A 25551-nucleotide genomic window follows, 5' to 3' on the forward strand; every position below is an offset into this window, starting at 1 on the left:
TGTACGAGGCTTTAGAGTTGTCATCCTAGAACAAGAAAAGTGTTAAGTGAGTATCAGCAGGTGAAGTTAAAGGAAGGTAAAGGGCTGAAAAAATGAATGAATCATCCACATCTAAGGACTGATGAGCTGCAATATACAGTACTGCATTATATTTTTGTTCTTAGGATTAGATACCCTTTAAGAGACTGGCCCCTCCTCATCAGCAAATATATAATCTTGCCATTGCCTTGCAATTGGAAAAGGACTTGACTAATAGCTGTTATCTAGCAATCAGCCATGTAAATTAAAGTAATTACTAATGCCAGATAGCAAGCAGGCTGACTTTTTTTTATTAATTTCACTAAGAAACTTAAATGCTTTATAAAGTTGTTTCACTACCAGCATGATATTCATTTAAGCTCTTTTATTCAGGTCATGTATGGCGGATCACTTCAATCTTATTAGTATTGCCTCTAAGCAGATTAATCATTTCAACTGAAGTTTCAGGTGACAAATATGACCACTTTATTAGGTTTCATTTTCTGTACCACTGAAGCAATTAGATTAAGTCTTTGCCATTTAATCAGCATTTATGCAATAAAAATAGTAATGACTTTTACTAGATTTGTGTGCTAATTACTGAAAAAATATATTTTCCTCCTGTTATATCTTTACTTTCATAATCCTAAAGCTACCCACAGACTTTTAATGGTCTGCACAAAGCTTACTGATTTCATCATTATTTTAGCTGATACATTGCTGTTTTCCACTGAGATAACAGTAGTTCCACAGGTGTCTGCTGGCCTTTTGCATAGTCCTGTGCTTAATTGTATGCCGCTTGGATTTTTATTAAAGTTAAATTATAATGTCTTTTTAGTGAATTTATTATAATTTTTCAAACAATTAAATTTTTTATAAATGTTTCTATGACAAATAATTCCCAAAGCACTCGTCTGTTCCTCCTCCTCCCATCCCTCTCCTCCTGGGTTTGCCCTGCCCACAATCCCCGGGTATATGTGTGCAGGAAGTTAAAACCCAAAGGAGAAAAGCTGCAGACAGCCTGTGTCTGAGCCTCCATCCTGGGGTGAGTAAGCTCACCCTCTCTCCTGCCTACAAATGTAAGGGGGCTCTGTGGGGGGTCTCTGATGTTAGGAGGGGCTCTGTGGGGGGTCTCTGATGTAAGGGGGCTCTGTGGGGGGTCTCTGACATAAGGGGGGGGCTCTGTGAGGGGGTCTCTGATGTAAGGGGGCTCTGTGTGGGGTCTCTAAAATAAGGGGGGCTCTGTGGGGGGGGGGGCACTGATGTAAGAAGGGGTTCTGTGGGGGGTCTCTAATGTAAGGGGGGCCCAGTGGGGGGTCTCTGATGTAAGGGGGTGCTCTGTGGGGGGTTTCTGTGGGGGCTCTGATGTAAGGGGGGCTTTGTGCGTATTCTGATGTAAGAGGGGCTTTGTATGGACTCTGATGTAAGGGGGGCTTTGTGCGGACTCTGATGTAAGGGGGGCTTTGTGCAGACTCTGATGTAGGGGGGCTCTGTGCAGACTCTGATGTAGGGGGGCTTTGTGCAGACTCTGATGTAGGGGGGCTCTGTGTGGACTTTAACCAGTTGCTGACCGCCCCACGCAGATATACTGCAGCAGGATGGCTTGGCTGCGCATAATCACATATATCTCGTCTCGGAGATATACGTCTCGGAGACCGGGCTCCTGCTGTGATTAGACACAGCAGGGGGTCAGGCAGCGGGTTGAGCAGCAGCAATTGCTGCCAGCCTCCCGCAATCATCAGAGAAACTGACAGAAGACCCGCCTGCTTATGTAAACAAAGCAGGAAGCTCTTCTGTCGCACAAGCAGAGAGAGATCAGGAAAACACTGAAACACTGATCTATGTGTGCCTGTCACAGTACCCTTCCACCCACAGTCAGTAAGCACAGTTAAGAATACATTAACCCCTTTAATCACCCCCAGTATTAACCCCTTCCCTACCTACTAATAAAAACAGAAAATGTATAAAAAGTCCAAAAATCAATCCCATAATTTGTAAACACTATAACTTTTGCGCAAACCAATTAAAATACGCTTTTCCAAAAAAATATGTATCAGAATACAAATTGACCTAAACTGATAAAAAAATTAGATTTATTAAATTTTTTATTGGGAATGTTTTATAGCAGAAAGTAAAAAATATTGTGCTTTTTTCAAAATTGTTGCTTTTTTTTTTGTTTATAGCACAAAATCATCAAATGATCAAATACCACCAAAATAAAGCTCTATTTGTGGGGGGGGGGGAAAGGACATCAATTGCATTTAGGTACAACGTTGCACGGCCGCGCAATATTTTGTTAAAATAACGCAGTGCCGAATTGCAAAAAATGACCTGGTCATTAAGGGGGTAAAACCTCCTGGAGCTGAAGTGGTTAAAGTAATGGGGGGGCTCTATGTGAACTCTGATGTAAGGGGGCCTCTGTGCTGGCTCTGATGTAAGGGGGCTTCTAAGGGGGCCTCTGTGTGACTCTGATGTAAAGGGGACATGTTTGGATGTAAGGGTGCAGGGGCGGGAGGAGCTGGAGACCTGCACAGTAAGCAGAGATTGAAAGGGGGGACATGATTCCTAGGGGCACTGTAATAATTACAGTGCCCCTTTACAGTGCAGACCCCTTTATATCACAGTATCCCCTGTACATTAGAGGACCTACTCTTAATATCCCATCACCAGCTATCCCTGCAAATACCCCCCCCCTCCCCCGATCCCTAAAAAAATTGGCTGCTCAGTCTAAAATGCCCGGGCCTTTTTTTTTTGTCCCAGTCAGGGCCTGCCTGACAGTGTGGACTCATCTGCAGCTTCTGATCAAATGAAAGTGTTCTAACAGTCCCTTTTGACTTCTGTCGAACAGGGAGGGCCCCACACAGATCAAAATGAATTTGGTCCCTGCTGAACCAAATTTTAATCCATGTGCATAGTACTAAGCTGTGTGATAAGGGAGTCATTAATCTGATGACTCATTCATGTGGCGCTATTGTGAACAGTATGAATCTTACAACATTGTGGTTACCAGAACATGCACAGCATATGAAAAGGAGACTACAACTCCACCTACTGGCTGGGTAAATATTTTTAATTTACTTGCCTAATTCTAACTGAATAAAATGAACAAGGATTACTGGTTACAGACTACTTAAGTTTTGTACATAAGGGAAATTCTGATGCTACATAACAGCATCTGAACCTGAATGTGTTAAACATTAATGCGTAATGCGCTAAAACTGTTTGTGTCCAAACAATGGGAAATTAAAGTTTGGACACAACTGCTTTCTTTCAGTTGTCTGACACAGTGCTACATTCAGAAGCACGCTATTTGTTTGTGCAAATTGAATACACCTATTTTTTTATGATTACATAATTACATAATTAATGTAGCATATTCATAGTATGTACTACCACTCCGGGAAGCCTCCCATACAATAGTTGCTAAAGCAAGTGGATTACATAATTGTGCCACATGTAAGAATTTAATTATGTACGTGTGTGCATCTTCAGCAACTTTATTTTTTCATGCACGTATCAAAGCTTTTAGAAGCAGTCACAAGCCCAGAAATAATGTACAGTGATTAGGGATAGATTTACCAATAGGAAGGGTAGGTTTATTCTCATAGGTCATTGATGGTGAACCTTGGCACCCCAGATGTTTTGGAACTACCTTTCCCATGATGCTCAACTATACTGCAGAGTGCATGAGCATCATGGTAAATGTAGTTCCAAAACATCTGGGGTGCCAGGGTTTGCCATCACTGTCATAGGTGCTATTCTTGGAGGGGTGCCTGAAATCCCAGCCCCTGGGTCCCAGCCTGTGTTGCAGTACTCTCTCTTTTAAATAAGCCTGCAGAATTGTTTATACTAAAGCTGGAGCGCTGAACACACTAAAAAAATCCAAAAAATATATATTTTTTTAGTTTGTGTGTTTTTTTTATGCATATTATATATAATGCAGAGAAAATAAAATAATTATTGCAAGACAATAGTGTCAAAAGAATTATTCTGCCCCACCCCCAATATCTTATATCTTGACAGATGTATCACTGAATCAATGGTCCCATAGATGATATGTAAAAATTGCTAGAGGGTATACAGGTGCTAAAATCTGCCCACCGCTCCAGCTTCAATACTGACAGACCAATTGTTACATTGTCAGATGGTCACTTTTTTTTTTATTTCTGAAACTCTGCAACAATGACCAAGAAAAATGATATTTTTCAGCAGAGTATCTGGAATGATGCTTGGGGTGTTGCCTGTTTATGGGTGGAAAATAGGGTGCCAGATTTCCTGTGGCTCACGATAAATGGCTAAGGGTCCCCACTCAAGCTATGAAGGTCTGATGAGTTGGATGCCGTGGACTAGTGAGGGTGCAGGAAGGGTCCACCCAGACCCAAAGAACGCTGTAGAAATAGGAAGAGATAGCCGGGCCGCCGCACTCGTCACCCAGCCCAAGTGGTAAGCAGGTAAAAGCAGCCTTAACTGGAGACGTGGCTTGGATGAATCAAGCTGAGGCTGCTTTTACCTGCTAACCACTTGGCCAGGGCGATGTGTGTGGTGGCCAGGCTATCTCTGCCTATTTCTGCAGACAGATTTCCTGTGCTTATAGGCTCCCAAGATGTCAATCTGACCCTAGCAGGGATTCAGATTGGTTCTTACTGCTACAGTAGAGACCACTGCACACATTCCAAAATTCTTGACATTTCTGCATCCCCTACACCTATGGTTATTACACAGTTTCATGCAGAAAAAGACAACACTTATACTGTTAGGCCACAGGTCTAACTCACCAATAGTATTTTCTGTATGCAGTAAGAAGATGATATTGTTTTGTTACATGAATGGGAAACAACCTGCTAAAACCCTAACCCTGCTGCACATAATATTGGATGGCAAAACATTATATGTGATTGACTCTATAGGCAACTACTTTATCTATTGTTCTTGAAACTCTTGTATTCATTGTTGTATTTTGTTCCACTATATTGCACTAAGAATGTTTACAGTTCAAAGATTTCATATTATTGACCTCTTTTATATTTTTCACAGTGTGTGGACAGAAGAAACTCAATGCATGCTATTGAATGCTTCGATAACAGAAACCTTCAACTGCTCTTTTAGCTGTGGTCCAGACTGTTGGAAAATCTCACAGTACCCCTGTCTACAGGTCCATGTGAACCTGACCTCATCAGGACAGAAAGTTCTTCTGTACCACAATGAGGAAACTATGAAAGTAAATTCCGAGGTAAGAGTGAACACTTTTTTATTTTGGGAGTTCTGTACTTTTCAGGCATAGATATAATATTCTCTGATGTACAGAAAACAGAATTTGTGATAAAGTTTGGGCTTTGCCTAGAGACAAAAACTTGGAAGATGGAATAGATTAAAATCTTAGATATGTTGGTAATGTGGCTTTATTTTTTGCTTACAGTTACATTCTCATGATTTAGGGTTTTAAATCTTAATGAACAGCACTGAGCTGTACAAATAAAATGTGCAAGCATGGTATTGAGTTTATTTACTGTATATAAAGTTTGCACTGAAATTCTGAATTGGCTACTACATGTACATTTTTCCCTACGCCCTATTCTTCTATAACTAACCCTGAGGCTGAGTTTACACTGTGTGCAAACGTGGCTCACAGCAGGGGTCTGGTGTGTCCCTGTTCTCCGTTTCAGGGACAAATCAGGCCTGAATTTTTGCCTGAATTCTGACCTGAAATGGAGCCAAAGACGCACAGGACCCTTGTGCAATGCACTCTTCAGCCGCCCAGGATATGTGTAAACCGGCTCCATTAAGAGCTGGTCACAGTCTCCTGTCATGCGAATTGGATGGGGGGAAATCCCCATTCAATTTGCATCAGTGTGAACCCAGTGAACTAAGTATTAGTTTATGCAGTAATACAGCATTTAGGGTATTAAGCAAAAAAACAGCGCTTGCAAAAAAAGGTTTAAAAATGAGTGATGTGACTATCAAAAGATCAATATGTGTCTCCAGTGTTATAGTAACAATTAAAGTGTAATCATGCCAAATACAGCAATAATTTGTTAAAATTTTTTAACCAAATAAAAAATTCTTAAGCAAATGCAAAACTACTGAAAATGTGCAAATACTGATGAAAAAAAGTCCAATAAAATTGTTGAAATATATAATATAAGGTGCCAAGGTGTAGTCCAATATAATGTGCAAACGTGCTTGAAGTGCTGCTAACATAAAGTGCAATAGTGCTCCAAATGGTGCAAAGGTGCTCGAGTCCCTTTGGGAATCCACTCACCAGAACCGATGGACCTTCATGGAAGGTCAAATGAGCCTTATAATGAATCCACAGGATAGGACTCCTTCAAAAGAACCACCGTAAAATCACCTTCCTCTGGGCAGCTCAAAAGCTCATTTGACCTTCCATGAAGGTCCATCGGTCTCAGTTCCCTCATTGCTGCTCCTAGCCCCTCCCTCCTGTCGAGTGCCCCCACAGCAAGCAGCTTGCTATGGGGGCACCTGAGCTGAGCTGCTGCTCCGTGTGTCCATTCAGACCTGGAGCTGCCATTTGATCGCGCCCCCTCTCTCTCCTGATTGGCTAACTGACTTTGACAGCTGCGGGAGCCAATGGCACTGCGGCTGTGTCTTAGCCAATCAGGAGAGAGAGTTTCAGATGGCCGAGGGACCTATGGATATTGCTAGAGAGAGAAGGGACTCATGTATGTATTAGGGGGGCTGAGGGTGGCTGCTACACCCAGAAGGCTTTTTATCTTAATGCATAGAATGCATTAAGATGAAAAGCCTTTGGACTTTACAACTCCTTTAATGCATTTCCCCACAAATGGCTTGATCACATGATCGCAGCTATACTGTTGGGGCTTAAATAATAGTATTTGAAAGAGTGCAGATCAGATTATGGCTCTTATTTATCTTTTTCTACAATAATCAGCCAGGGTGGGTTTCTTTGTGCCAACAACCTGTTTATCCGTGGACAGGTGAGAACATCAGGTCTAGAATGGTGCTGTGGGCTCAGGATGTTTCAACTATAACGTTCCTGAACTATTACAAATTGGCAGAGTTTGACTTGTTATTGTTTCTAATCCAGGATATAACCATCACACTATATATAGATAAACAGGCAGGACACTATAATTTCACCAACAGAAATCAGCAATGTTTCAAGACCAGTCAGGCAGTAGTGAGGAAAAGTCTCCTAGTGGCCTTGTTACATAGTTACATAGTTAGTGATGTTGAAAAAAGACATCAGTCCATCCAGTTCAACCTATGATGTGTGTGTGTGTTTGCTTTTAAACGTACATTGTATACCCCTGTATGTTGTGGTCTTTAAGGTGCCCATCTAATAGTTTTTTGAAACTATCAATGCTCCCTGCTGATACGACTGCTTGTGGAAGAGAATTCCACATCCTTACCGCCCTTACAGTGAAGAACCCCCTTACGCATTTTAAGGTTAAACCGCCTTTCCTCTAGTTTTAGTGAGTGGCCACGTGTCTTATTGTATTTCCTTACTCTGAATAGTTTGTTCCTTATGCTAGGGTCGCCAGTACAGTATTTGTACATTGATATCATATCCCCCCTCAAACGTCTCTTCTCTAGAGAGAATAGGTTCAGTGCTTGTAGTCTTTCCTCATAGCTGATGTCCTCCATTCCCCTAATTATTTTTGTTGCCCTTCTCTGGACTCTTTCCAATTCCAGCACATCCTTCCTGAGAACCGGTGCCCAGAACTGGACAGCATACTCCAGATGTGGCCGGACCAGAGTCTTGTAGAGCGGGAGAATAATCTCTTTATTTCTGGAGTGAATCCCCTTTTTTATACATCCCAGTATTCTGTTGGCTTTGCTTGCAGCTGCTTGGCATTGCATGCCACTGCCAAGCCTGTTGTCAACCAGTACCCCCAAGTCTTTTTCCATCCTAGACTCCCCCAGAGGTTCCCCCCCTAGTGAGTAGCTTGCTTTCTGGTTTCTGGCCCCCAAGTACATTACTTTACATTTATCAACATTAAACCTCATCTGCCATGTACTTGCCCACCCCGTTATTTTGTTTAGGTCCGCTTGTAAGGTTTCCACATCCTGCATAGAAGATATTGGCATGCTTAGTTTAGTATCATCCGCAAATACTGAGATTGTTCTAGATATCCCCTCCTCTAGATCATTTATGAATAAATTAAACAGGATTGGTCCCAGGACCGAACCCTGGGGGACCCCACTTTCCACACCCGCCCAATCAGAGTATTCCCCATTAATCATCACCCTCTGGACTCTCCCCTGGAGCCAGTTCTCTATCCAGGTACTCACCTTATGGTCCATACCTACCTTCCTTAGTTTGTACAGTAAGCGTTTGTGGGGAACGGTGTCAAAGGCCTTTGCAAAGTCCAGATACACCACATCCACAGGCTTACCTTTATCTAGGTGGCAGCTCACTTCATCGTAGAAGGTTAATAGATTGGTTTGGCAAGAACAATTTTTCATAAATCCATGCTGATTACTACTAATTATATTGTTTTCATTACTAAAGTCTTGTATGTGGTCCCTTAACATCCCCTCCAAAATCTTGCAGACTACAGATGTTAGGCTGACAGGTCTATAGTTACCCCTTTTTAAATATTGGTACTACGTTGGCCTTTTTCCAATCTGCTGGCACCATACCCGTCTGTAAACTATCCTTAAAGATCAAGAATAATGGTCTGGCAATCGCCTGGCTGAGCTCTTTAAGAACCCTCGGGTGCAAGCCATCCGGTCCCGGTGATTTATTTATGTTAAGTTTCTCAAGTTTAGTTCTAAGTCTATCTTCTGTTAGCCATGGGGGTACTTCCTGAGGTGTGTTGTTTAGTTTGGCCTTACAAGTTGGGTTCGTGTAGCCCCCCGATTCTTTTGTGAAGACTGAAGAGAAGAAATTATTTAACACTTACGCCTTTTCCCTGTCCTCAGTGGCCATATTTCCTTTGTCATCTTTTATGGGGCCAATGTGTTCTGACCTCGCTTTCTAACTGTTTATATACTTAAAGAACTTCTTGGGGTTCTTTTTACTCTCTTCCGCTATATGTCTCTCGTGTTCTATTTTAGCCGCCCTGATTTCATCTTTACATTTCTTATTACACTCTTTGTAATGCTTAAATGCTGCCAATGACCCCTCAGCCTTGTATTTTTTGAAAGCCTTTCCTTTAGCACTAATATGCATTTTTATGTTGGAGTTTAGCCACCCAGGGTTTAATTTTGCTCTTTTAAATTTATTTCCCTTTGGAATGCACTGGTCAATCCCCTTGTTAAGTATGCTCTTGAAGCACTCCCATTTTTCCTCCGTGTTCTTTGTTCCCAGGGTTCTATCCCATTTGATATTTTCTAGCAGCGAGCGCAGTTTTGGGAAATTGGCTCTTTTGAAATTCAGCGTCCTTATATTACCCCTCTGCTTCCTATTACTGTAATTAATACTGAAACTTATTGACCTATGGTCACTGTTTCCTAAGTTCTCCCGTATTTCTATATCCGTGAGCAGGTCTGTATTGTTGGTAATCAGTAGGTCAAGTACCGCATTGTTTCTTATCGGTGCATTCACCATCTGACCCATGAAATTGTCCTGCAAGATATTTAGGAACTGCCTAGCCTTGGCTGAATGCGCGGTTCCATCTGCCCAGTCTATATCTGGATAATTAAAGTCCCCCATTATAATGACATTTCCCATCCTTGCTGCCAATCCTATCTGTAAAATGAGGTCCGCCTCCCCCTCCTCCCTCAGGTTGGGGGGCCTATAGCATACGCCCAATATTACCTTCCCCACTGTGCCTTCCATTTGAAGCTCTACCCATAGGGATTCTGCCTCGTCCTTAGCTCCATTATTAATATCATCCCTCATATTTACCTGTATACTGTTCTTAATATACTGTTCTTGTAACATCTCAGTTTTCTTTTGGTGACTGACATTACAATTTGTTGCCTGTTTATTTAAACACTGTGTGCTGCTGATATTGATATTATAGATTGGACTTATGCTTTTGTGGAGCCATCCACCATTTACCCACATTATGACTGGGTTTCATTGCTGTGGGGAGTGCACTTGGCTCTTTGTATTTACTGATATTGTTTCTATCTGGCTTGTATGTGAAAGATCACAGGATCCAGATCAGGCACTATACCCATGGTCAGCTTGACTAGGTTGTCCAGGGACCAGGGAGCAGTGTCAGAATAGAATTACTGGAAAGCTGAAGTCTAGATAAAAAAAAAAATAAGAGTTTTCTGGAAGGTCTGATGATGCCATAGGTCCTTCCTGTCCTCCTGCTTGAGTAGGCAATCCTTACTGTGTCAGTAGAAATGCATAAGCTTCTTCAGTGCAATAATACATAGATTGCATGATCATGCTAACCCAAGGTGCAGGTCAATAACATGGGTTGAATGACCCTGGCAAAAACGATACTCAGAAGACTAAGAATACCTAGTGGTGGAAAGCAATTACTGCATGGGACAGCTCAAGACTGAAGATATTGTAGTAAAAATGTTTGTTTTTTATTACTGGGCTATTCATTTTATATATTTTTTTTCAGCTGAAAGGCAATATTTAAAGAGAACCAGTTTATGCAAAAATCTGACTTTTTAGACATACAGTACACCCACCCTTATAACTGCGAAAGTCTTTTTATACAAAATTATCAGTTGCCACTGAATAACCTTTTCTCACTTTGTCTAACTCCTGTTTTTGTGAATTAGGAGATCAGAAGTTACTCTAACTTTGCTATTTACTAAACTATCACCTGCTCATTGTTTCACATTCTCTACCAGAGTCATCTAGGAGACCTTCAGAGAAATCTAGCATGTTATGAGGCTGATATAGGGTCCTGACAAGTTAAAAGACACCATCAAGCACTGTCTATGTTTAGAAAACATAGCCAGTATGTTACAGGAGACAGGCTGTCAAATTAATATTGTTATATTTACAACCCCCTTCCACCCTCTTTTTTTTTTGAGTCTTGTGTATGTAGCACCCTACAAGGTAGGTTGCTCGGAAGAGTGTAGTAGGCCTTGTCTGCTTATCAGCAGGGCCATGATTTTCAGCTAGGTTGTCATGGTTCCCAGGTGTGGCTGTTGAGACTGGGGAGTCTCCCCACTGTGCTCAATGAGGGCTCTCATTGGGCAGTGGAGGAAACCCGGCCAATGGTACACCCAGGCTTGTATCCACCCCAGAAAGGCAGATTCTGCCGCACAGCATTCTGGGAGTGGGTATAAGTTTGAGGGTAGCACATGATGCAGCTTCTTTGGCAGGAAGCAGAGTCCCAGGAGGGAGAGCACAGCTAGCTGTCTCTCCTCCGGTCAAGAGGAATCAGGTGTCCCAGGTGGCTGGCCTGAGGGGACAGAGGGCTGAGCTGAGCTGCAGAGAGGATCCGGTGTTTAGAGGACCAGCAGAGCTGAGAGGGGATGAGTTTCAGGAAAGCATTCCCAGTCGGGAGTACTGTAAACTGCCCCTGGGGGTCTGCCTAGTGAGAGGGGACCACTCCAGAGAAGGTCAGAGGGATCCGGGAGCTAGCTAGCTGGTGCAGGAGCAAAAGGAAAGGGGGTGCCAGTGTTGACCCTGAAGAGTAAAAGAGGGTGCCAGTGTGGACCCTGAAGAGTAGAGAGGGTGCCAGCGGTTTGGGCCCTGAAGTGTTAAGTGTACAGCATGCAGTGTACAGTAGAGTAAAGGGGGTGCCAGCGGTTGGGCCCTGAAGTGTTAAGTGTACAGTGTGCAGTGTTGAGAGTTGCAGCAGAAGCAGTTTACAAAGGCTACCAGGGAGGACTGGAAGGAGCAGTGCTAGACTTTTGAGCTAACCAGAGTTTCAGAAGTCAGTCTGCAGTACAGTGCTTGACTTTTGAGCTAACCAGAAGTGTCAGAGGTTACACTCAAGTTCACAGAAAGCAAGTCAGATTCACAAGCGCCAACGGGCGTTGACTGGCATTCAGCCAACGTCAAGGCAGCGTCAGTAGGCATTTTTCTTCAAGAGTCTCAATTTGTACCTAGTTCAGCCAGAGGAGTATCCCACTCATTCCCATCCTCATACAAAATAAACAAAACAAAACAAAGATGCCGGACTGTTCATTGTCTCAGATCTCACACTTGGGTATTCAGCTTAAATGGGCAGCTGGGGCTTCCGGTAACCATAGCAGACCCACATCAGGACCAATGCCTGGAAATCCGGCTACATGTTGAATTATACAAAGATTTTATATGTAGCAGGTTTTGGGATGTAAACCATTCATAAAAATAGAGAGTTCTACTTTAGGTGACTTTATACAGAATGCTAACCAGTCAGTATATGATTGGGAATTGCAAGAAGACCGAAAGGAGGATGGGGTTTTAACAGTTGGTAGTTTTGTGGAGGCGTATAATTATGAGATATGGTGGCTGCAGAAGAGTATCATACCATACTGCTAATACAAATTGGGGAGCCAGAGTACTCTGAATCTAAGCCTAAATAGAAGATTGTTGGGAACTGCACTTGAGAGTTAACTTAACATTTAGCAGCAACTCAAAAAAGGGGAAACGTGAAAAAATAAATAAATAAATAAATAAAATGGAAGAGAGAAAAGAAAAGACCAAACTAACTTCCTGCTTGTCTACACCCCCGTTGAAATACAGTGTGTTCTTTTGTTGAATTATCAGTGGAGAATACAAGCTATCCTAGCAGCACTGTGCAAACTGTTGGCATGGTACATTCCTTTATAATAATAAAAATGTCCCTGAAGAGGACTGGTTGATAAGACCTTTTATTATTATTATTATTATTTAAAGATCATCTGTATTTGGCTAGTTGATCCAAACGAAGGGGGCTGGAGCGCTTTGAATACCCTGGTTACACCACAGCTCATTTTTGTAGTGGATCATTAGTTGTTGCTATAGGATATCACACTATGTGGATTAATAGCTTCTACTGGATACAGTATTAAGGTTTACACTTATCTGTACAGCAGTTTTTGCACTTTGTAATAGTGTTTGCTATTGGATTCCACAATTACAGTTTACATGTGTTTGGATTGCGCTTTTTGAACTTCATAACTGCGGGATATTTAAAAAAAAACTGGATAGTGCAAAATCTGGTGTAGCTGTGCATAGAAACCAACCAGCTTTCATTTTTTTTTCTCTTTTTTGTTTTTAGTTTTGAAGTTAGAAGCTGATTGGCTATCATGCAGATTCTGGGTGCACCTGTTTTAAGAGTCGGTTCACATTAGCGCGACTTGTCAGGCGACTTGTCAGCCTGACAAGTGGCGCTCCCTCGCGGTCCATTGACCGCTACAGGACCCTTTCTAATAGGAGCGACACAAGTCGCTCCGACTTAGAAAAAGGATCCTGTACTATTTCGGGGAGACCTCGGAGCGACTTGCATAGACTTCCATTATGTGAAGTCCCTGCAAGTCGCTCCGAAGTCGTGGTGCACGGGACTGACAAGTCGCCTCCCGAAGTAGTAAGGAGTCGTGTCACGCCAGTGTGAACCGACTCTAAGTCCCCATTCACACTAGCGCGACTTGTCAGGCAACTTGGTCGCCTGACAAGTCGCGGTGGGTCGCCTGCCATTGATTAGTACAGGACCCGTTCTAATAGGAGCGACACAAGTCGCTCCGACTTAGAAAAAGGGTCCTGTACTACTTTGGGGCGACCTGGAGGCGACCTGCATTGACTTCAATGATATGAAGTCCGTGCATGTCGCGCCGAGGACTTCACAGGTCGCCCCAGCAAGTAGCGTCGCCCCTGTGTGAACGGTATCTCCAACTTTGTGTTTTTGTTTATTTACTTTTACATAATAATGTTACATATTACATATGTGCAATATTCATTGTAAGCTGACGTTATTTATATTCATTAAAGGAAGAAAAACTGAGTAAGGAATGACCTCTTAGTATGTTTAAGCTCTAATATTAAGTTATTTTTATATTGATAGTGCACAGCGCAGAGCGCTAAACCTATTTATTTAATATTTAAGACTTGAAGCTAAACACCAGATACTGTATAGAGAAGTGATCTTATTTAATTAAAATGTAGCATACATGCCTCTTTTCATTATTACAGTATATTGCTACTGTATTTATTTGGTGTCCAACCTGAGAAAAGATGGAAAACACTTTTCCATTGTAGTTTGCTTTTAAGATGATTGAGTAACTCTGTTCACTTACAAAAACTGACCAAGTTAAAGTAGCAAGGAAGTGGAGAGAAGACACCTCTAAGTGCAGTAGTCCATCAATTTATTTGAAAACACAGTTAAGAACACTTATAGAAGATCAGCATATACAAGGCTCATCAAAGTATGGCATTCCTGGCGGGGATCCTATCACTATCAGTCCATCTCCTCATGCCATCCCGCAGCTGTGGGGATCGGATGTTCCAGTCAAGATGACTGTCGCTATTCTGGTGTTCTGTCAAAAGAGCCAACTCGTCATAATCTCCAATTATGTCACATCCAGCAACTCTCCAGCAGCAGTAATTGCAGATTTTAATGTGTTGGCATTTTCACAGAACACCGGCAGCGTATACACTATGCTACACCATAATATGAATGGACATTGTTAGACCGCCCAGTAATAACCAACAACATGGCTGCCGCCAAGGTGGCGACAACCTTTTTCCTCCTTCACCAGGTCTTCTGTCAAAACATCCAACTCATCATGTACCATAGTGTAAAGGCCAGTGATGGTAGTAACTGCGTTTAAGTAAACGGCGTTACTTAACGCAGTTACTTTTGAGGGTAACGAGTAATCTATCTGATTACCCGTGCGATCCCTGTAACGCCGTTGCCGCTACTTTCGGCTGTGTTACCGCAATTACATCTACCGCCACTAGATGGCAGTAGCTGTAATTGTAATTCCCCCTCTCTATGACCGCTGTCCGGAGAGAGGAGGAGGAGGAGACTCAGATGACTCAGACTGTGAAAGAACACAGCGCGCCAGGCCGAGGAGGAGGGTATAGAGCAGGGGTCCTCAAACTACGGGGTCCTGAACACGGCCTGCCGGCCGGGATGGATAGATCATTCATGTTTTACAGGGCTCCATCGACTGCCTGTCACTCACTGTGCAGGCCATTCACAGGACAGACAGGTGCTTCCAGCCAATGAAGTGCTGATGCTGAGTGCCTCAACATGATGTCATTCATCCCCACCCACAAGACAGAGGCGCCCACAGTCCCTGGCTGTCACACACTTGGTTTTGAAGAGAAGGTAAGAGAAGAAATGGGGACGGGTGGACTGGTGTATAATGAGGAATCAGGATATTCTAACTTAAATCAGCAGCAGTAAATAGAGTATTATATATTATAATCCTAATTATTATATATCAGCAAGAAAAAAAAAATATATAAATATATATATATATATATATATATAAATATATGTATGTATGTATGTATGTGTGTATATATATATATATATATATATACTGTATATATATACAGTGGGTACGGAAAGTATTCAGACCCCCTTAAATTTTTCACTCTTTGTTATATTGCAGCCATTTGCTAAAATCATTTAAGTTCATTCTTCTTCCTCATGAATGTACACATAGCACCCCATACTGACAGAAAAACACAGAATTGTTGACATTGTTGCAGATTTATTAAAAAAGAAAAACTGAAATATCACATGGTCCTAAGTATTCAGACCCTTTGCTGTGACACTCATATATTTAACTCAGGTGCTTTCCATTTCTTCTGATCATCCTTGAGATGGTTCTACACCTTCATTTGAGTCCAGCTGTGTTTGATTATACTGATTGGACTTGATTAGGAAAGCCACACACCTGTCTATATAAGACCTTCCAGATCACAATGCATGTCAGAGCAAATGAGAATCATGAGGTCAAAGGAACTGCCTGAAGAGCTCAGAGACAGAATTGTGGCAAGGCACAGATCTGGCCAAGGTTACAAAAAGATTTCTGCTGCACTTAAGGTTCCTAAGAGCACAGTGGCCTCCATAATCCTCAAATGGAAGACGTTTGGGACGACCAGAACCCTTCCTAGAGCTGGCCGTCCGGCCAAACTGAGCTGTCGGGGAAGAAGAGCCTTGGTGAGAGAGGTAAAGAAGAACCCAAAGATCACTGTGGCTGAGCTCCAGAGATGCAGTCAGGAGATGGGAGAAAGTTGTAGAAAGTCAACCATCACTGCAGCCCTCCACCAGTCGGGGCTTTATGGCAGAGTGGCCCGACGGAAGACTCTCCTCAGTGTAAGACACATGAAAGCCCGCATGGAGTTTGCTAAAAAACACCTGAAGGACTGCAAGATGGTGAGAAATAAGATTCTCTGGTCTGATGAGACCAAAATAGAACTTTTTGGCCTTAATTCTAAGCGGTATGTGTGGAGAAAACCAGGCACTGCTCATCACCTGTCCAATACAGTCCCAACAGTGAAGCATGGTGGTGGCAGCATCATGCTGTGGGGGTGTTTTTCAGCTGCAGGGACAGGACGACTGGTTGCAATCGAGGGAAAGATGAATGCGGCCAAGTACAGGGATATCCTGGACAAAAACCTTCTCCAGAGTGCTCTGGACCTCAGACTGGGCCGAAGGTTTACCTTCCAACAAGACAATGACCCTAAGCACACAGCTAAAATAACGAAGGAGTGGCTTCACAACAACTCCGTGACTGTTCTTGAATGGCCCAGCCAGAGCCCTGACTTAAACCCAATTGAGCATCTCTGGAGAGACCTAAAAATGGCTGTCCACCAACGTTTACCATCCAACCTGACAGAACTGGAGAGGATCTGCAAGGAGGAATGGCAGAGGATCCCCAAATCCAGGTGTGAAAGACTTGTTGCATCTTTCCCAAAAAGACTCCTGGCTGTATTAGATCAAAAGGGGGCTTCTACTAAATACTGAGCAAAGGGTCTGAATACTTAGAACCATGTGATATTTCAGTTTTTCTTTTTTAATAAATCTGCAACAATGTCAACAATTCTGTGTTTTTCTGTCAGTATGGGGTGCTATGTGTACATTCATGAGGAAGAAGAATGAACCTAAATGATTTTAGCAAATGGCTGCAATATAACAAAGAGTGAAAAATTTAAGGGGGTCTGAATACTTTCCGTACCCACTGTATATATATATATATATATATATATATATATACACTGCGCTATATAATAATAATAATTTTGTGGATCACACAGGACTGTTGCTTTTGTATATTATATTTACTGCTGTGCTGTATATAATAATGGGGATCACACAAGACTGCTGCTTTGTAAATTTTAAATTTACTAGTAAATATAATATATACAAAAGCAGCAGTCTTGTGTGATCCCTAATACTATATATCAGCAGTAAATATAATATACAAAAGCAGCAGTCTTTTAATATATATATATATATATATATATATATATATATATATATATATATAAATTACCAGACTGCTGCTTCTGTATATATTTATATTAAGAGTGCTTCTCGAGCCACAACCTAGAGGAGCCAAGGAGGAGGGACTACTGAGCTCTCCAGCGTGTGCAGCGTGATGCACTACAAATAAAATATGTGTATTGAAATTCGTTCATATTTTTTCCAAACTATAGTTCGGCCCCCAACAGTGTCTGAGGGACAGTGAACTGGCCCCCGGTTTAAAAAGTTTGAGGACCCCTGGATAGAGCATGCAGCGGCGACCCATTGCTACTATGCCAGCCTGGCTGGCCATATAGATATATTAAATATCAAAAAATATAGTGCAGGACCAGGACTCCACCAGGAAGTCCACTACCGCACACAGCCAGCCAAGAATAGAAGAGAGAGGCGCAGACAGACAGGCCTGAGGCCTGGAGGAGGATGGAGCCAGAAGGACCCGGACCACAGTGTGCCAGTGCCTGCCAGGCCACACCACCACCAAGTCAGCACAGCAGGTACCAAAAAAAAACACTCACAAACTCAGTCAGTCACACCGCCACCACCACCAGTGTGCCGCACTGTCACCCCCAGTGTGCCACACTGCCACCACCAGTGTGCCACACCACCACCACCACCAGTATGCCACACCACCAGCGTGCCACACCACCAACAGTGTGCCACACCACCACCACCAGTGTGCCACACCGCCACCACTAGTGTGCCACACTGCCACCACCTGTGTACCACACCACCACCAACAGCCAGCCACTCCAGGCAGCAGTTACCAAAAAATACAGTTACTCACACAGTCAGGAGTACTCAGGACTCAGACCCCACAGTGTGCCATACCACCACCACTATTAAATATCTTATAGAACGTAATTGCATTATAGAATAGTAAAAAAAAAGTCCCAGTTACTTTGCTGAGTAACTAATTACTTTTTCAATGTGGTAACTGAGTCACTAACTCAATTACTTTTTGGGAGAAGTAATTTGTAACTGTAACTAATTACTTTTTTAAAGTAAGATGACCAACACTGGTAAAGGCTGCCGCTGTTCTGTGAAAAAAGCCAAGTCGTCTAAATATTCAATTACTGCTGCTGGACAGTCACCTAGAAGAGACGTAATTGGAGATTTTGACGAGTTAAATTTTTTGACAGAACACCGGGACCACGATGGAACACAAGCCATGCGTGTGGAACGCATGCGCGGGAAGTACATCACGATGTAACGCATTTTGAAACATGCGCACAAGGCTCCTTCATCAGACCTAAACCCCATTTGTACAGAGCCAATTAATAAGGGAGAAAGGGGCAGGAATGGGCAGGCCCAACTAAGGGACAACTAAGCAAGCAATGGGCGGCATGGCCAACCAATGACAGTGTGTCTGATCCTGCCCCTTTCTCCAATATCATTCTTTGCACTAGGCTGAGGATGACACAGTATCACCACATAATTCAACACTTCCAGGAACAACCCCAATTAGTGTGGTGTCGCAATGCCTGCTGGGAAATGTAATTTCAGCTGTGCACTGGTGTCGCATAGTGATGTAGAGATGAAAAAAGATTACCCTACATTGTGGAAAAATGTTATTGGGAAGTTTGCACAGTGGAGCACTAAAACACAAAGGGAAGTACTTTTACCACTCTCTGCTCAAGTTTGTCTTCTTATATTTCCCCATGAATTGTAGAGTTAGTGTAGTGTGTATTGTCTTAAAATACAAAAGGCTCAGTTCACAAAGCTAAAACACCAGGGTTAGGATATTTGTTTTCAAAAAAAGTTAGTTATTTACACTGAGATTTAAAAAAAAATATATAGTTATATTTCTTAAATTATCTTTATCGTTGTGCTAACGCTTTTTGAATAAGCCCCGTTCACACTGGTGCGATTTGCCATGCAGTTTGACAGTTCCGAATGGCATGACAAGTCGCACCCCATTGTTGGATACAGAACCATTCAAATAACTGTGGCTCAATTCACAGCAACTTTGAAAAAGGTTCCTTTACTACTTTTTGTCAATTTTATTGCGACCTGCATAGACTTCTGTTGTGTGAAGTCGCAAACCGCAATGAAATCTGCAGTGCAAAGTGCACTAATGTGAGGCTTTGAAATCACGCTGAAGTAGCACAATTTAAAGTACCTTTAAAATCACGAAAATACTGCATGTGTAATGCTTTAACGAAATGAATCCACAGTAAGTAGAGCTTAAAAAGGGGCAGATTTAAATGCTTCATAAGTAAGCCTCAATAGTTATGTTAATTTCAGGCAGAATATTTAGAATTGTCTGTAAGTCAATCATGCCTGAATCCTTTAAAAGCATATGGTTACTTGGAGATCTCATGCTGTGTACCCATTCATGTACTAAATATAGATGAGCTTGAGGAACTGCAAACACTCCTGAATTCTTGAATGTTAAGATATCATACAGTGCCGATTACACTTAATTTAAAGTATCATCTATGTGCTCATTACTCATCAAGTTAACTGAATGGTGAATGTACTGCATCAAGGCTACAATACTAATTAGTGTGCATTCAACTTTAGAGCTCTGTTTGACATTGAATGATGTACCCAAAATCGACGACTTCAAAAGAAACCTGGGTTTCAGTCATCTAATTCCTGATTGGGTTCTGCATTTTTTTTCCAATCCATATCTCCAATGTGCTTGTGGCTCCCAGCTGTTTATTCAAATTCACATTGTGCAAACACTTCTCATATGATTATACAAGTGAGCACTCGTTACCGTCTGTTTTACTCAATATTGAGAGTATAAGATAGTTGAGACTTAAGCTAGATATACACTATATTACCAAAAGTATTGGGATGCTTGCCTTTACATGCACATGAACTTTAATGGCATCCCAGTCTTAGTCCGTAGGGTTACATTTTGGTGTAGAGTATCTTTGGGACAGAATTGAAGACAATTTTCTTCAATAGGGGCACAGGCAACACTAATAACCTGTAAGAGCTTTTAACCCCTATGCACTCTATCCATACCTGGAAAAGAAGGTTAGTGCACCTATAAAGACCAGCTACAGCCAGAACTATTTGGGTTTAGTGGGATGGGAAAGGGTTAAAACCAGCTTTTATTGCTGTCTTTGTACCCCCTGGGTGATTTATCATCTGTCCTGTTGACAGGGTTTCTCGGGGACAGGAAATGGGGGGAAATATCTCTAATGGAAAAAGACACAGCATAAACCACTATGTTTATTAGCAAGGGTTAAGTTTGTACCTCAATGAGGTTTTATAGCTGTCATTTGTTTTTCCTGTCTTGGTGACATAAGGTGAGGAAAAATCTCCACAATTGAGTCACAGACCACAGTAAAACCCTGACAAAAATGCTAATTCTCCCTAACTCTATAAAAGTGTTTTGATTGGAGTTAGGCCTTCATATATTAATATATGAATAATTAAACTCTATACAAGCCTATCTTACAACACCTTAGTTAACTGTCAGTTTAATTTATATCAACAGTTGCGTGGATAATGTGCTACAGAGCAGTTATAAATGCATAGCATGAATAGTGCTGAAGAACCTATGATAATAAATTCAGCAGTACGAGAAAGAAAGCCTTTCATTTACAAATGAAATATCTGGAGGCTTTGTTATTTTAGAATAATTGTGGATCTATGCGGCATTTGTCTTTCAGAGCAGCAGTCTTCTAGCCATTGAGCTAATTTAGTAATTGAATTCATTTTTAAGTACACGTTTCAGCACCATGGAGAGTGCTTGCAATGGCCATTGAAGACTAAAAACAACTTTTTGCAAGAGGTATTGTCTGCAAAAATATACACTGCATGTGTGCCTTCTAAGCGAAAATAAAAATATATACATGATCTCATTTGTAGTTATAAGTTACTACACCTTTATAGTATATATAGTATACCTCTCAGTTAACTGGTTTATAACAGAATACAAGCTCAATGTACACCTATACCTACTATTCCTCTAGCACTGTCATCTAGTGAGTAGATACAGCTCCCATTTTCCAACTGGTGCGTGTCTCTTTTATTGCTTGTCTGATTGGTTTATTGTTTTGCAACATTAACTTTTCTTAGCTGGTTGTAAAATACACTAACCCTCCTATTCAACAATCAATAAGGGAGACAAAATGTTGAAACAAACATATTTCTTCAGAAAGGTATGAATCAACAAAGAAAAAAAGCTGAACTCCATGTGTGTCCAATTTTATTTTTGTGGACATAGCACAAGTGTGCTTATCATAGGTCCAGCTGACTGCTGCTTTTTGTGACAATCAGAACTTCTTTAACCACTTCAGCCCTGGAAGGTTTTACCCCCTTACTGACCAGGCCATTTTTTGCAATACGGCACTGCGTTGCTTTAACTGACAATTGTGCGGTCCCGCAACGCTGTACCCAAATAAAATTGATGTCCTTTTTTTCCCCACGAATAGAGCTTTCTTTTGATGGTATTTGATCACCTCTGTGGTTTTTATTTTTTGCACTATAAACAATTTTGAAAAAAAAAAACAATATTTTTTACTTTCTGCTATAAAACATTTCCCCCCAAAAAGTTAAAAAATCAAATTTCTTTATCAGTTTAGGCAAATTTGCATTCTGCTTCATATTTGTGGTAAAAAAAATCCCAAAAAGCGTATATTAATTGGTTTGCGCAAAAGTTATAGTGTTTACAAACTATGGGATAGATTTATGGACTTTTTTTTTTATTGTTTTTATTAGTAATGGCGATCAGCGATTTTTAGCAGGACTGCGACATTGCGGCAGACAAATCTGACACTAAAGCCCCGTACACACGTACCGATTGTCGGCCGTAAATATTCGACCGACGACCGATCGGCCGATTGTAGGCTTGTTAGTATGATGCTTCCGACAGCCGACAGCGCATTTTCGGCCTAACAGAATCTGTCGTGCAGGCATTAAAATTTTTGTTGGCCGTCACCAGAACGGCCGATTGTTCGCCAGTCAGTACAGATTTCGGCCGACAGACAGCAGATTAGCAAGACTGGGCATGCTCAGAAAAGAAAAAAGACAAGGAAAGTTAACCATCACATGACATCACTTCTGCAGTCGGCTGTTGTTGGCCGACAAAATTCGTGTGCAGTCTTTTGCAGTTTTCAACAGACACGACAGCCCTGGACAAAAGACGGCCGATCGTTCGGCCGACGATCAGTACGTGTGTACGGGGCTTAAGTGACAGTTTTTGGGGACCAGTGACATCAATACAGGGATCAGTGCTAAATAACATGCACTGTTACTGTATAAATGACACTGGCAGGGAAGGGGTTAACATCTGGGGCGATCAAGGGGTTACGTGTGCTCCTAAGGAATGTTTTCTAACTGTAGGGGGAGTGGACTGACTGCAGTAAGAGAGAGATATGTTTTCCTGATTACTAGGAACACACAATCTCTCCCTTCCTGTCTGACAGAACAGTCGTCTGCCTTATCTCCTCATAGTGTAAAACCTTCATAGAAGGACTTTGTTAAAAAGTAGAAAACTTACATCCACTTTGCAATTTACAAATGATTCAAGTACAAACGGTGTGATCACAAGTAGTATCCAACAGGCGCAATGAAATGAAGCAAACTCAGTAGGATCCGACGCATTTCGTCCACATGGACACCCCAGATGATGGTCCACACAGACACTCCAGAAATGCACCCGGTCCTAATGTCATTGCACCTGTTGAATACTGCTTGTGATCACACCGTTTGTACTTGAATCGTTTGTAAACTGCACAGTGGATGTAAGTTTTCTATTTTTTTAATAAAGTCCTTCTATGACGGTTTTAAACTATGAGGAGATTTTTTGTTTTCTATGGTTATCCTATATACTTAGAGAAGATTTGAGACCCAGGAGACTTTGACAGCAGTTCAGCGATTATTGCTTTACACTGTTTCAATACCTTTTGCTTGAATAGAATCCATTAACTCTAGTAAGCACTTTTGACTCTCCCCTTTGGTGGTGGGCACACCTTTTTGGCAATCCTCCATTCTGAACACGAAATTCTCTTCTTGGAAATTGACTTTATCTTCTGTTTGAACACATAAAATCACTCACGTTTTTGAAGATTTTACTCTTTTCCATTGATATATATAGGAGTTGCACATTTGTCATTTTGCACTTTAAATGGTTTTGCATTTTTCAAAGTTATCCATACATTTAATACTGTATGTATATATGCAGCGCATTATATGCATGTGTAGCCCTGCCCCCTAGGGAGTGGCTAAGTGTACACACATCCTCCTCACTTCTGTTGCCCTGAGTGTTGTCCAACCTACTTGACACTATAAGTTCTGTCATTGTAAATGATAAGACACTACTAGATTTGCAGTAAAGAATCAGGTTTACTTATCTTTAACTTGTGTTTAGTAAAATGCACAAACAGTTTCAATAAAAGAGTCAACACAAGCACGCCAATGATAAGAAGATCCTGAATACTCAATCTAGAGTTGAATCTTATTAGGATAAAAAGCGAAATCCAAATATATATATATATATATATATATATATATATATATATATATATATATATATATATATATTGTTATATAATGGAGGATTAATATACATGCTGGTAATCTTTACATACACTACTCCTCAAGTGTAATGTAATGCAAGAGTGACCACAAATCAATGCTGTGCAGTAAATAAAAGTAACTCCAACTATTACTGGCCTGTCTCAGTGACACAAATGTCCAGAAGCTAAACTATCTATCAGAGTGCACTCTGGATTGTGTAGGAGGCCCCCTTTACATTAGATTGCAAGACTCTCCTGGATGAGCAAGGCCTTGCTAGTCTTCACCGGCAAAGGTGTCCTCAACCAATCCAGTGAAAGTATTTGTAATCCACGGTAAAGGTGATTAATTAACTGTAATCCACCAGAGGAATAACCATTTACTGTAATCCAAACAGAAAGGGAGAAGATAGGTTCTTGTACTCCACAGCTGGTAGCCAATCTAAAACTGAAAAGAGGGGCAAGGCCTGTGGTTCCGCCACGCACTAATATATGCTGCAGTGTCCGGTGGCGACCGTTAGAGCTAGTGTGGCCTTCTGCTAGAACTGCTCTGTAGACCTGCCCTGACTCAGTCCATTAGTACAGTAGATACTTCAAATTGGATCTTTCTCATCCAGTATGATGAGCTCTGTGTCCCACAGTCCACACTGTCAGTGTCCCGCTCTCCTCAGCAACACTCGCAGCCTCTCATGGTGTCCCTCTGCTCGATCTACCACAGAGATTCTTCCGCATGCCGCTCTCTCTTTCTCCGGTGTCTCCCCGCTAGGCCTCTGGCCTATCCTTCTCTGCGTTCCACAGCAGCTCTTTTCCTCCTCACAGTGTGCTGTCCTCGAGGCAAGAGAGCAAATGTTGGTCCCGCCCCCTTTAAAAAGACACTCCCAATGGCCCCTGTGAGTCTCACTGCTCACTGGGAGTATAGTTCAATCACACAGACAATCCATGATCCTTACTCCTCCCAGAACTACATCTCCCATAATTCAGCAAGTCAGTATTTTGAAGAAACTTTAACAGAACAAACAGCTTGAACAACTTCAGCCTTGTCTGTCAGGCTACACATGATTATTGTATGCATCCTTAGTAAATGATGGGAAGCTATGTTAACTTCCATCATCCTATCACGTGAAAGCAAAAATGCTGTTTTTGTTATTTTTCTTGCATGTGATTGGGTATTCTTTGCAAAGTGAAGCTTCACCTCATTTACAAAGCTCTGGAGCAAATTCTCTTGCAGAGTGCAACTGCATTTGCAAAGTGCACAGTCTATTTGCCTTTAGCAAATCAACCCGTTTGTTTTTACAGTGTTTCTGTTTATGTGGCCCTGTTGTCTCTTACACAGTACAGGTGATTTTCTTCTTCTTTAAGTGGTCACCTTATACTACACTTAAGAGTCTTTGGTTGCTCACTTTTAATCCTGCACCTGCTTGTCTGTATTCCCTCTGCCTTCTTTAGGCATTGTTATGATCCCGAATTATACAGCTGTGTTCAGTGAATCTTGACAGCACTGAACACTCTGAATAGCAAGTAGCATTTTTATATATTTTTTTAGATTCACCAGGCCAATGAACTCTATAGAAACTACAAGTAAAGCAGTGATCTGTGAAAGCAGTCTGCTGTTAACTGAACACTAAATCTCATCTACTATGTCCTTTCATTATCTGCCAAGATGGGTGACTTCTCTTTTGCATCCAAACAGGCCAAGATAATTGATGCCAAAAATCATTCTGTTGTTAATACTGTAAGAAGAC

The 25551-nt window shown here is 41.7% G+C and overlaps 1 protein-coding gene across 3 annotated transcripts in view; it reads left to right on the plus strand.

The window, feature by feature from the left end:
* Positions 1 to 25551, plus strand: part of KCNMB2 (potassium calcium-activated channel subfamily M regulatory beta subunit 2) — a 765065-nt gene that overhangs the window by 713661 nt on the left and 25853 nt on the right. For all 3 annotated transcript variants that reach the window (XM_082252380.1, XM_082252378.1, XM_082252379.1), the window contains one exon: positions 5053 to 5248. In XM_082252380.1, coding sequence (XP_082108506.1) covers positions 5053 to 5248 — 196 coding nt within the window. The remainder of the gene's footprint in view (positions 1 to 5052; positions 5249 to 25551) is intronic.

Source organism: Pelophylax lessonae (genome assembly GCF_965119305.1).
Source record: "Pelophylax lessonae genome assembly, chromosome: 3".
NCBI classification, from domain to species: domain Eukaryota; kingdom Metazoa; phylum Chordata; class Amphibia; order Anura; family Ranidae; genus Pelophylax; species Pelophylax lessonae.